Consider the following 13,244-nt stretch of genomic DNA (forward strand, 5'->3'; position numbering starts at 1 on the left):
GGAAAATCTTACAGGGGATTCATGACACTACTATAGGAAAACAGACCCAGTCTCCCTTATTGCACAAACACATAACTAAGGTTTTGAGATTAAAGGGTACCTCTCATCAAATAAACTTTTGATATATTTTAGATTAATGAATGTTGAATAACTTTCCAATAGCATGTTAATGAAAAATATGCTTTTTTCTATTGTACTTTTCCCGATCAGTTCTGTCAGCAAGCATTTCTGACTCATGCTGGAGTCATAAACACTCAGAGCTGCCAGCCTGCTTTGTTCACAGCCAAACAGGCTGTGAACAAAGCAGGCTGGCAGCTCTGAGTGTTCTGCTTTGTGAACAAAGCAGACTGGCAGCTCGTAGTGTTTAGGACTCCAGCATGAGTCTGAAATGCTTGCTGCCAGGACTGGTAGGGAGACCCCTAGTGGTCATTTCTTCAAAGTGGAAAATTAAATAGACAGAAGCATATTTTTTAATAACATGCATTTGTAAAGTTATTCTGCATACATTAATCTATAATATATCAAAAGTTTTTTTGATGAGAGGTACCCTTTAAGGGGTTAATAATAAGAACATTCTACATTTTTACACCTTCTGCCTCCTTTCCATGCATCACCAAGTACTATCATACTCCACCAATAGTGTTGCCAATGTATACAACCAAAACTTATGCCAAAAATCCCTCTTTAGGCACACATTTACCTAACAATAGTCCATGGACATGCTTGATGTACAGGTCCACAGAATTAACTGGCATAAGCTCAAACATAGAGCCCATATGTAGTGTGAGCCTAGCCATACACCTTTCATAGCTGTTGGCCAAATGCTTGCTTGACTAACAGCTATTTGTCCCAATTACTCCATATACATGAGTGCTCAGCTTGGCTGAGCATGCATATGCTTTCAGTAGAGAGAGGAGAGAAAGGGGCTTATGTCTAAGGAAAACATAATGATTGAGCATTGACATTACACACGTCCAGTCTTACTCTTCCCCGACATCAGCTCTCCTCAGCGGTCTCAGCGGGTCTGGTTAACTTTTCTCTTATACGTATAGGGACCTTAAAGGGGTACTCCCGTGGAAAAACTCTTTTTTTTTTTAAATCAACTGGTGCCAGAAAGGTAAACAGATTTGTAAATCACTTCTATTAAAAAAAATCTTAATCCTTCCAGTACTTTTTAGGGGCCATATACTAAAGAGAAATCCAAAAAAAGAAATGCAGAGATTTCCTCTGATGTCATGACCACAGTGCTCTCTGCTGACCTCTGCTGTCCATTTGAGGAACTGTGTAGAGCAGGAGAAAATCCCCCATAGCAAACATATACTGCTCTGGACAGTTCCTAAAATGGACAGCAGAGGTCAGCAGAGAGCACTGTGGTCATGACATCAGAGGAAATGCATTTCTTTTTTAGGATTTCTCTTTAGTATACAGCCCCTAAAAAGTACTGGAAGGATAAGGTTTTTAATAGAAGTGATTTACAAATCTGTTTACCTTTCTGGCACCAGTTGATTTAAAAAAAAAAAGTTTTCCACGGGAGTACCTTTTTAAAGGGGTACTCTGGAGGGAATTTTTTTTCGAATGACCCGGTACCAGACGACTGGTTATACAGATTTGTACATTACTTCTATTTAAAAATATTAAGCCTTCCACTACTTATCAGCTGCTGTATGCTAGAGAGGAAGTTGAGTAGTTCTTTCCCGTCTGACCACAGTGCTCTCTGCTGCCACCTCTGTCTCTGTCAGGAAATGTCCAGAGCAGAACAAATCCCCATAGCAAACCTCTCCTGCTCTAGACAGTTCCTGATGCGGACAGAGGTGTCAGCAGAGATCACTGTGGTGAAACTGAAAAGAACTACACAACTTCCTCCAAAGCATAGAGCAGCTAAATACTAGAAGGCTTGAGATTTTTAGATAGAAGTAACTTACAAATCAGTATAACTTTCTGCTAACAGATTTAAAAAAAATTTTTTTGTTCCATAGTACCCCTTTAAGGGATCAGCTCTATAGGTCTGTGAGACTTCATCCTGCTTACAAAGGCAATGTTGTAAATAATAGGAGTATACTGGGGAACTGTTATATATGCACCATAATTGTATCCATTCACTGACAGTGGAGATCTTGAAAATGGTGAGAAATTTTTTAAAAAGCTGCAGATTATATAATCAACCTATAAATGCAAAAAAAAAAAAACCTTTAATAAGCCAGAATGTCCTCTAGACTCAATATATCTTGCTGGGACAAGCTGAATATTGATTCAGAATAGAATATGACTGCATGTACAGTGAGTCCCGTTTTGCGTGGCCTTGGGAAGAGTCATATAATTAAGGATATAATGTATATGCACACATAACAGATAATGTCACAGTTGTGGTCATTAGTGTTCTAGGTGTTAATTATTCTAGATGGCGGTATTATTCTTTTTCTTTGATGATGAGGTTGGAATCTGTGCTTGTACGCACCTCTGTGACTCATGATACAACAAAGGGGGGTGGGCATGTTACACATAGCATGGGGGGGGGGGGCAGAAGAGGTGCGTTGTAGCTGCTACTACACCTGGATTGCGTGTTGCACGGAATGCACTTGATGTTTGAAGCAGTTAACCCTTCAGTGGCCAGGTACCTGAATAAAACTGGTTCACCTTTAGAATACTAAGAACAACTGCTCAAAACTGTTACTGTTCTCTCGATAGGTTTAAAGGGGTACTCCGGTGAAAACCTTTTTTCTTTTAAATCAACTGGTGCCAGAAAGTTAAACATATTTGTAAATTACTTCTATTAAAAAAATCTTAATCCTTCCAGTACTTATTAGCTGCTGAATGCTACAGAGGAAATTCCTTTCTTTTTGGAACACTGATGACATCACGAGCACAGTGCTCTCTGCTGACATCTCTGTCCATTTTAGCAACCGTGCATAGCAGATGTATGCTAAGGGCAGCATGGTGGCTCAGTAATTAGCACTGCTGCCTTGCAGTGCAGGGGCCTTGGGTTCAAATCCCACTAAGGACAACAATAAATAAAGAATTATTATTATTATAATGACGTCAGCAAAGCACACTGTGCTCGTGATGTCATCAGAGAGAATTCCAAAAAGAAAAGAATTTCCTCTGTAGTATTCAGCAGCTAATAAGTACAGGAAGGATTAAGATTTTTTAATAGATGTAATTTACAAATCTGTTTAACTTTCTGGCACCAGTTGATTTAAAAGAAAAAAGGTTTTCACTGGAGTACCCCTTTAATGTCCCTCTAATGTAATTTAGTCTTTAGGAAAGATCAAGCAAAATCTAGAAGGGTGTATTCACACGTACAGTATCCTGCCCATATTTGATGCGCTGGATTTGAAGTTGAAGATTTCAAGCAGTGTGCAATCATTTAGTTTACATTGATACTTGCAGCATAAACTCTGCACCATCAACTATGTGCAGGAAACTGGACGTGTGAATATACCCTAAATCTCCTTTTATGTACACTGACTAGTTGCAGCACAGTTTCCAGCTAAAAGGGATACTCCACCGCCCCAGCGTTCAGAACATTCTGTTCCGAACGTTGGGTGCGGGCTGCGGGGGTCGTGACATCATGGTCAAGCCCCTCGTGATGTCACACCATGCCCCCTCAATGCAAGTCTATGGGAGGGGGTATCACGCCCCCTCCTATAGACTTGCATTGAGGGGGCGTGGTGTGATGTCATGAGGGGCGTGAACATAATGTCACGACCCCCACAGCCGGCACCCAACGGTCGGAACAACGCACGGCGGCTGCGAACACGGAAGCCCGCACACAGCGTTCGGAGTAATGAACTTTCGGACGCTGTGAGCGGAGCTCTGAACTGCAGGGCAGCGCACAACCCCTTTAAACATGTACTCTGGTGGAAAAAAAATCGACTGGTGGCAGAAAGTTAAACAGATTTGTTAATTGCTTCTATATAAAAATCTTAATCCTTCCAGTACTTATCAGCTACTGTATACTACAGAGTAGTTCTTTCCAGTCTGACCCCAGTGCTCTCTGTTGACATCTCTGTCTGTGTCAGGAACTGTCCAGAGCAGGTAAGGTTTGCTATGGGAATTTGCTCCTACTCTGGACAGTTCCTGACACGGACAGAGATGTCAGCAGAGAGCACTGTGGTCAGACAGAAAGGAAATTCAAAAAGAAAAGAACTTCCTATGGAGCATACAGCAGCTGAGAAGTACTGAAAGAGTTAAGATTTTTAAATAGTGATAGCAATTTACAAATCTGTTCACTAATGTTTTCCAGTGGAGTACCCCTTTAAACTGGTAGAGAAAGAATCCTGGTATATTAGCCAGAGCAGCGTCTCGCACAGTTCTCTCTAGTATTCACTGAAACCAATGGACTTTGGTGGGAGAACAAATCAGCATTTTGTTGGGGTTAACCCAGTGACAGTACCCATCTACGGGCAGCACAATCAGCAGGATCCATGCCCAATGGCAGGGGCAGAGGTAGAAGTGGCTCAGGTCCTAGTACAGGCACATGAATCGGTGTCAGATTCTGAATCCAGTATCAGCAATTGAACCATGAGTGGCCACTATTCTTCACTGCTGTATGTGGAGTCCATATTGCCACATTACTTTAGATATTACTTATTACTAAGTCATGATTGCTCATAAAATTATGGCAAAATGTATTCAGCGCTTTGAACTAATGCAAAGCACATAGATTTATAACCTCATCATATGCAGTAAAGATGTTCGCTTCTTTAATTCTACATTAAAAATGCATGTACTTATATAAGCTCTAAATGGGTCATTAAGGCATATGGAGCAAAGAATGATTGATGCTGTATAGATTAGGAGTATCCACTCTACCTGATTTCTAATGCATCCTTGTAAACAGCAGCTCTGTAGATCATAGTAACAAATGTCTGATGCAATATCCAGTTGCTTGTTATAGCAGCAGATGCATCTATATATTGGAGTACGGCCCATAGGAACTTTCGGAACTATGCATCTCTCTAAAACAGTGTTTCCCAACCATGGTGCCTCCAGCTGTTGCAGAACTAAAACTCCCAGCATGCCTAGACAGCCGAACCTGTTGCAAAACTACAACTCCCAGCATACCCAGACAGCCTTCGGCTGTCTGGGCATGCTGGGAGTTGTAGTTTTGCAACAGCTGGAGGCACCCTGGTTGGGAAACGCTGCTCTACGATAACAATATCTGGCATGACCTAACATTGCAGTACCTATAAAGGTTGTCATTAAAGGGGTTCTCCACCATAAGGTGATTTTAGTACATATCTGGCAGACAGTAATGGACATGCTTAGGAAGGATCTGCGCTTGTCTTGGGGCTAAATGGCTATGTCATGAAATTACCATAACACTGTGGCTAGCTTTTGGTGAACTTGTATTTCCTGTTTGATTTATGTTTTGTTTTTTTTACTACAAATCCCACAATTCCATTTTCCTCCCTCTCACACATCAGCCACCCCACCCATTGAAACAAAAGACCTGTGGTTTTCAAGCAGGGTGCCTACAGCTGTTGCATTAGTTGCAGATTGATCTCTCTCCCACCAAACGATCGCTCCACCCAATGAATCAGGCAGACTCCCTGTCATCAAATGACTAGTGAGTCAGGTCTCGGTCGCATTGCAAGCTGGGAAAAATCTGAGACAACAGTCATTTTGTATGCTGTTAAAAATAAATCTTGGGGTGAAAATCACAGAAGAATTGTGAGAAAACCGTCACACACAGGTACAGACACTATATTATGAACTACACTAACTTTACAGCCCCTGTAGCATAGTCAAATAAAAATAAATCCCGGAATACCCCTTTAACTTTCCTTATGACCGATAAGTTTTCTGCCCTGAATGTGAACTATCAGTCTTCACTGTAGGTCTGGAATTCTATTCATGAAGTATAGTGTGAACAAAGCTACAGGTCCTGCTCAGGTAGACGAGCGTCTGCGAGAGAGATGGAGAAAACCGGGGCTTTCCGTTGAAATGAAGTGTTTTTGGTTTATCTGCATTGCTGGGAAACCCTATGACTTTCCGATTTTAAGGCAAAATCCTGTTGAAAAACTCAAATGACTGTTTTTGGTAATTATTAAAAAGTAGGGATGCACCAAAAGGGAAATTCTTGGCCAAAACCGAAAATTTAGGCTGTGCTTGGCAGAAACCCGAAACCTGAAACCAAAAATGCATTGCTCCACCCATTTTTATTTATTTTTTAAATATAGTAACTTTTTTGTTTTTCCGTATACGGGGATGTATGAGGGCTTATTTTTTGCTCCATGATCTGTAGTTTTTAATGGTAAGACTACAACTCACAGCATGCTTAGACAGCTGAAGGCTACTAACCAGCTCTCCTAGACTCCTGAATGGCCTATCAGACTGGACCCTGATTTTGTGTGCAGTGTTTCTAAACCAGGGTGCCTCCAGCTGTTGCAAAACTACAACTCCCAGTTTTGCTGTTGCAAAACCGGCAGTTGTAGTTTTGCAACAGCTGGAGGCACCCTGGTTGCGAAACACTGATCTATTAGACCTATCACTCCCTACAGTTCACCTGGCTGCAGGGCTATTTCCTGGGGGTAAGAACAAGCTGTCCCTGACTGCCCCCTACCTCAGTTTGACCCTCTGAACTCCAGGGGCCACAAACAGTCTCTTCAGTTTAGTTTTAACCACCATGGCCCCCGGTAGAGCCTTGGGGCCACTGTGTCCATTGTGCAACAGCACCTCCACCACCATAGGAGCCTTGTGCATGCTCTTCTTCTCCAGTCTTTGGTAAGACTTCTACATGACTGAAGGACAGGCTCCATAGCAGTCTATTGGGCAGCACTCCTGTGTAGTCACCTCCCAGAGCCGCATCCCTGCGCAAATCTACAGTGCCGCAGCTATCAGCTTCATAATGTGCACAGGAGCCAAAGAGGCGGCCCTGCTCATCTGTCACCAGGGCCCTCAATGTCACCGGCGCCCCCGGACTTGGACTTGAAGCTGCTCATCCTCCAGCCCTGACTGAGGAGACACGGACAGACACATGGGTCGGTTTATAGTTCGGACACTACAAGGACCCTGCGCCCCTGCTGCAGCCCAGCGACCCAACACCACACGAAGCTTCACTCCAGATTAGCTGACTGCATGGTGCGATCACATGACCACATGATGGCAGCAGGAGGCAGGTGAGGGGACCTCCAGCTGCCATTTTAACTGATCTGATCCCCGCGGCCGTGCCGCGGATGATCAGATCAACCACCGGAACCATTATTGATCACAACATCTGAGGGGTTAATGGCAGACATCAGCGCTGATGCCCAACCATTACCGGTGGGTCCCTGGCTGCTGAAAGCAGCCGGGACCCACGGGCTATGATGCGAGCGCAGCTCCTGCACTCGCGTCATAGGCACGGCGGGACTCAGGGCATACAGGCGCGTTCCGGTGCGCTAAGTCCCTGGCACCCAGGGCATACTGGCACGCCCTGTGTCATTTAGGCCACGCCCCCCAACATTTTTGCTACGGAAATGCATCAGCCGAAAATACCAAAAGGGGCATTTTTGTCTGATAATTTTGGCGGCCGAAATTTCGGTGCATCCCTATTAAAAACATTGTAAAAATATGGGGAAAGAATTATGAATGAATCTTTAAAAAGGTATTAAAGGGTACCTCTCATCAAATAAACTTTTGATATATTTTAGATTAATCAATGTTGAATAACTTTCCAATAGCATGTTAATGAAAAATATGCTTCTTTCTATTGTATTTTTCCCAATCAGTCCTGTCAGCAAGCATTTCTGACTCATGCTGGAGTCCTATACACTCAGAGCTGCCAGCCTGCTTTGTTCACAGCCAAACAGACTGTGAACAAAGCAGGCTGGCAGCTCTGAGTGTTCTCCTTTGTGAACAAAGCAGACTGGCAGCTCGTAGTGTTTAGGACTTCAGCATGAGTCTGATATGCTTGCTGCCAGGACTGGTAGGGAGACCCCTAGTGGTCATTTCTTCAAAGTGGAAAATTAAATAGAAAGAAGCATATTTTTTTTAATAACATGCAATTGTAAAGTTATTCTGCATACATTAATCTATAATATATCAAAAGTTTTTTTGATGAGAGGTACCATTTAAAAACATTAAATCAATTTACATGTGAAAATGAAACAGTAAGATGTCATTACTGGGGTTGGTATAGTTCTGTCATTAACCTACACTATATACCATGAACTTTGTCCTATGGATATTACTATACCAATATATAAATACATGTATGAATAATGACTGTTTCCAGACCCAAGAATGGGCTTTACTAGAACTTTGCACCTTGTCTCTATACCGAACCTCCTATAATGAAAACCATCAATCACCCGCAATGTATGCTGCCATTCCACCTCAAGCCAAATGACTCTTTGTAGACTTATCTCTGGAGCGATGTTATAGGGCTGGCTAGAGGCATGCACTTCTTACAATCAATAAATAGTATTTGTAAAAGTGGCCAAAAAAGATTATGTGACCGCTTCGCTGCCAGAGGTTGTAGTTTGTTAACCCTCCGATGACAACATAAGTCCTATGCCTGCTCACTATAACATGGGAACAGATGCATCCAGGTATATCATTCATATACAATGGCATTGCTGCAGAAGAAAAGAATGAAAAATAGATGGTTCAGGACCACGGACAGCGACCTTATAAGAAGCCACTGTGACAGCGTCTTATACTGTATATTAGAGATGAGCGAACTTACAGTAAATTCGATTCGTCACGAACTTCTCTGCTCGGCAGTTGATGACTTTTCCTGCATAAATTAGTTCAGCTTTCCGGTGCTCCGGTGGGCTGGAAAAGGTGGATACAGTCCTAGGAGACTCTTTCCTAGGAATGTATCCAACTTTTCCAGCCCACCGGAGCACCTGAAGGCTGAACTAATTTACGCAGGATAAGGCATCAACTGCCGAGCCGAGAAGTTCGTGATGAATCGGATTTACTGTAAGTTCGCTCATCTCTACTGTATATCAGTAGTCTTCAACCTGCGGACCTCCAGATGTTGCAAAACTACAACTCCCAGCATGCCCGGACAGCCGTTGGCTGTCCGGGCATGCTGGGAGTTGTAGTTTTGCAACATCTGGACGTCCACAGGTTGGAGACCTCTGCTGTATATTGTTCCCACCACAGAAGTAGTATATGGTGCAGTATTAAAGGCTTAAACGCTAGAGTTTACATGAAGAGCTGGCTAGATTGTCAGGGGGTTCTCCGCTGTCAAGTGAACTTTAAGCCCTAAAATCATACATGGGTTGACCTTGTGTGAAGTCATTCCAGTAGAAACTTGACTCCTGTTGATTATTACAAGTGCAAGTTCTCCATTTCCATAATATGTTTATCATGAAGCATTAAAAGTTTGGGAAACACAGAAGAACAACCTTCCCTTGAATCCCCATAGGGATCCTGAGACTGATCCTTGTATCTGCAGTTGCATATTGTGTTTAAGATCAGGAACAGCAGTCAGGAGAACCATAGACAGCTTGACTGCTTCTCTAAGGGTACAATGAATATAGAAAAAGATCAGTATTGGGTTTAGATTCAGGACTGAGGTTTTCCTATGAAACACTAAAGCAGTGGTCTCCAAACTGTGGACCTCTAGCTGTAGGAAAACTACAACTCCCAGCATGCCCGGACAACCATTGAGTGCTTGAAAAGCTTGACTGCTTCTCAAAAGGTTCAATGAATATAGAAAAAGATCAGTATTGGATTTAGATTCAGGACTGAGGTTTTCCTATGAAACACTAAAGCAGTGGTCTCCAAACTGTGGACCTCCAGCTGTTGGAAAACTACAACTCTCAGCATGCCGGACAGCTGTTAACTGCTTTTAAAGCTTGTCTGCTTCTCAAAAGGTATAATGAATAAAACAAAAGCCCAGTATTGGGTTTAGATTCAGGACTGGGGTTTTCCTATGAAACACTAAAGCAGTGGTCTCCAAACTGTGGCCCTCCAGCTGTTGCAAAACTACAACTCCCAGCATGCCCGGACAGCTGTTGACTGCTTGAAAAGCTTGACTGCTTCCCAAAAGGTATAATAAATATAGAAAAAGATCTGTATTGGGTTTAGATTGAGGACTTAGGTTTTCCTATGAAACACTAAAGCAGTGGTCTTCAAATTGTGGACCTCTAGATGTTGCAAAACTACAACTCCCAGCATACCCCGACAGACGTTGACTGCTTGAAAAGCTTGACTTACTTCTCAAAAGGTATAATGAATATAGAAAAAGGTTTCCCTATGAAACAAGAGAGCAGTGGTCTCTTAACTGCGGACCTCCAGCTGTTGCAAAACTACAACTCCCATCATGCCCGGACAGCTGTTAACTGCTTTAAAAGCTTGACTGCTTCTCAAAAGGTATAATGAATAAAACAAAAGCCCAGTATTGGGTTTAGATTCAGGACTGAGGTTTTCCTATAAAACACTAAAGCAGTGGTCTCCAAACTGTGGACCTCCAGCTGTTGCAAAACTACAACTCCCAGCATGCCCGGACAGCCGTTGACTGCTTGAAAAGCTTGACTGCTTCTCACTAGGTATAATGAATAAAGCAAAAGTCCGGTACTGGGTTTTGATTCAGGACTGAGGTTTTCCTATGAAACACTAAAGCAGTGGTCTCCAAACTGTGGACCTCCAGCTGTTGCAAAACTACAACTCCCAGCATGCCCGGACAGCTGTTGACTGCTTGAAAAGCTTAACTGCTTCTCATAAAGTATAATGAATATAGAAAAAGATCTGTATTGGGTTTAGATTCAGGACGGAGGTTTTCTTTATGAAACAAGAGAGCAGTAGTCTCCAAACTGTGGGAGTTGTAGTTTTCCAACAGCTGGAGGTCCGCAGTTTGGAGACCACCACCAAAGAGGAATTATTAAGTAGACTACCAATCTTATCTTCTATCCAAACACTTAACCAGCAATTCGGGCCAACATAGCAATGCCCATTCCATCATTCATTAGCAAGGCAATAACCACATATATATATATATATATATATATATATATATATATATATATATAGCCAATGGTCCAAGGATGATCTCCCACCTGGTGCATCCTGGCAGCTTGCTCCCCTTACCTGCAAACAGCTGCATCCAGGCGCAGATCTTGTACACAGTGGCCGTGTTGCAGAAGAAGAAGAGGGCAAAGCAGGTGATGCAGCCCAGGATCAGCACCATGGACAGCAGCACGAAAAAAGCAGCCGCCTTGAAGGCTCCTGAAGGAATGGTGCTGAAATCTGTGAAGGATCCCCGGCAGGTGAACTCTCTGTTGCCTGCCCCATTGCCTACACAGTAGTGGAAAAGCCCAAAGTAGCCAGGCTTGGGTGTATTGACACTGTCCCCTATCCAGTAGGGTTGGATGAAGACCACCACGTTGATGATGGCAAAGCAGATGGTAAAGATGGCCCATAGGACGCCTATGGCTCTGGAGTTCCTCATGTAATTGTCATGGTAGAGCTTAGAGGCTTCTTGGGAAGGGAGCATCTTGGCAGGCGATCTCTCAACACAATACCCCACTTAAATTATTATTTTATTTTTTTTAGGAACCCTCCTGGCACAACCCTATGATGAGTGGCTATGGAGATTGCCCATGCAACCTTACCGCCTGCATGCAGTTTGCTGGAGAGGATGAGCAGGATGCCAAGGGGGCTAGACCCCGGGAGAAGATGTGCAGCTAGGTGCCCCGATGTTCTTCCAGCTATTCAGACATAGCACAGTCCCTGGGAGCAACATTTGCCTCTCAAGCCAGATGAGATATACCCTGGGTGGCAGACATGGAGAGAAGCAGAGTGATGCCACAGACCAATGCCATCTGTGGGGAGAAAATAGCAGTGTCAATTAAACGGCAGAGACTTGGCTGACTTCATCCCTCCCTGCAGCTGCTGGGACTCCATCTTTGCTGTGGCTCCTTCTGCTGCCTGCTGCGCGCCCCCGATTACGTGCACGCCCCTGCTATAATGCAGATTTAGGCAGAAGAAAGGGACCATTTCCCAGGCAGCCGTGGGCTTTAAAAGCTCTGATCTCATCTGTTTCCCAATCAGATTGTAATAGTGCAACTCAAGCAGATAGCATCGCGTTTGGGTGACACAAGCTGATGTCACAGACTTGGTGCCCCTTAATGAGGAATGCAGCACAGACCCTGCATTTTATACCCCCCTTTTTCATCTGCTTTACAGCATGATTACCTCCTCCTGCTGCAGGGAGCTAAGGGGTTAACTGATAGGTGGGCTGGGTTAGAGAGGAGGTGGGCCGTTAGCTAGGACAGGAGAAGCCTCCCTCCCCCTTCCTCACACTAGTAGCAGCTGTCTGAAGGGAAAGCTCTGCAGCAGTCCCTGTCTGTGAGTAAATGGCTGAGGAGTTAGTTGTGCTTCTCCGGGAGAGGGCTCGTGGGGATCAGGGCCTCATAGCTCGGGTGCTTGCCGAGCTGGGAGCCCCCCGCACCCCACCCCCCTTGCCGGGTGTTACAGCTGAGGTGCAGGCAGCATCTGGTATCCAGTGCACTGCGCGGTGTGTCCGTGCTCCTGTGCGCCTCATCCCCAGTCCCCCCAGTTCTGGTAGACAGTGTGGCCAGGCAGCAGCCAGCCATAGTGCTAAGGAGGGTGGGCGTATTGTTGGAGGGCGCACTGTTGCAGTAGATACACATGTTGCAGTAGATACAGTCCCAGTTCAGCCCCCTCTGCACGCGCCACGTGCTTCCCCTCACCTCACTGCTGGCTCCACTGTTACTGCAGCTGGGCTCTCTCATCCATCCATCCATCCCCCTACAGTTATGGGCAATAATACTGCTACTGCTGCTGCTCCAGCTCCTCAGCAGCTGAGGAGGCTGTGGACACTGCTCTCCCCCCAGATACTGAGGGTCAGTCACTGCCCCCCCCCCAGCACCTCCCGTTTCTGTACATGAGGATGCTAATGTTAATTATGCAGATGCCTTAGAGACCCCTTCATGTTTTCTAGAGCCCCATTTTGCCAGATGGAGTGCCGCCATGCTAGATTCTGAAGGCGCCATGGGCGGTCTTTTTCCCGTTCCTCTTCGAGGAGCTCTGGCCATTCTAGGTGCAGCAGGTCCAGATGTTCCAGGAGAAGCCATAGGAGCCGTAGGCGCGAGGTCTCCGTGTGCCGAAATAGATCCAGGCGTTCCCGCCAATCCAGATCATCTTGTTGGTGATCTCCTTCATCCTCAGGCAGCCGCTCGAGGAGTCCGCGGGGCCGTGAGTGTCCATCCAGATCTAGGCACGGGTCCACCCGTCCCAGGGGAGGGTCCGCCCGCGTTGACGTCCAGTCTGGCGTGGTTCCTGCG

The 13,244-nt window shown here is 44.8% G+C and overlaps 1 protein-coding gene across 1 annotated transcript in view; it reads right to left on the reverse strand.

Annotated features, from left to right (window-relative positions):
* The window catches only part of LHFPL4 (LHFPL tetraspan subfamily member 4), a 140,510-nt gene extending 128,382 nt beyond the window's left edge, over nt 1-12,128 (reverse strand). The window contains exon 1 of the mRNA XM_056524683.1: nt 11,026-12,128. Coding sequence (XP_056380658.1) covers nt 11,026-11,431 — 406 coding nt within the window. The 5' untranslated portion in view covers nt 11,432-12,128. The remainder of the gene's footprint in view (nt 1-11,025) is intronic.
* Between the last annotated feature and the right edge of the window lie 1,116 nt (nt 12,129-13,244).

Source organism: Hyla sarda, chromosome 6 (genome assembly GCF_029499605.1).
Source record: "Hyla sarda isolate aHylSar1 chromosome 6, aHylSar1.hap1, whole genome shotgun sequence".
Lineage (NCBI taxonomy): Eukaryota > Metazoa > Chordata > Amphibia > Anura > Hylidae > Hyla > Hyla sarda.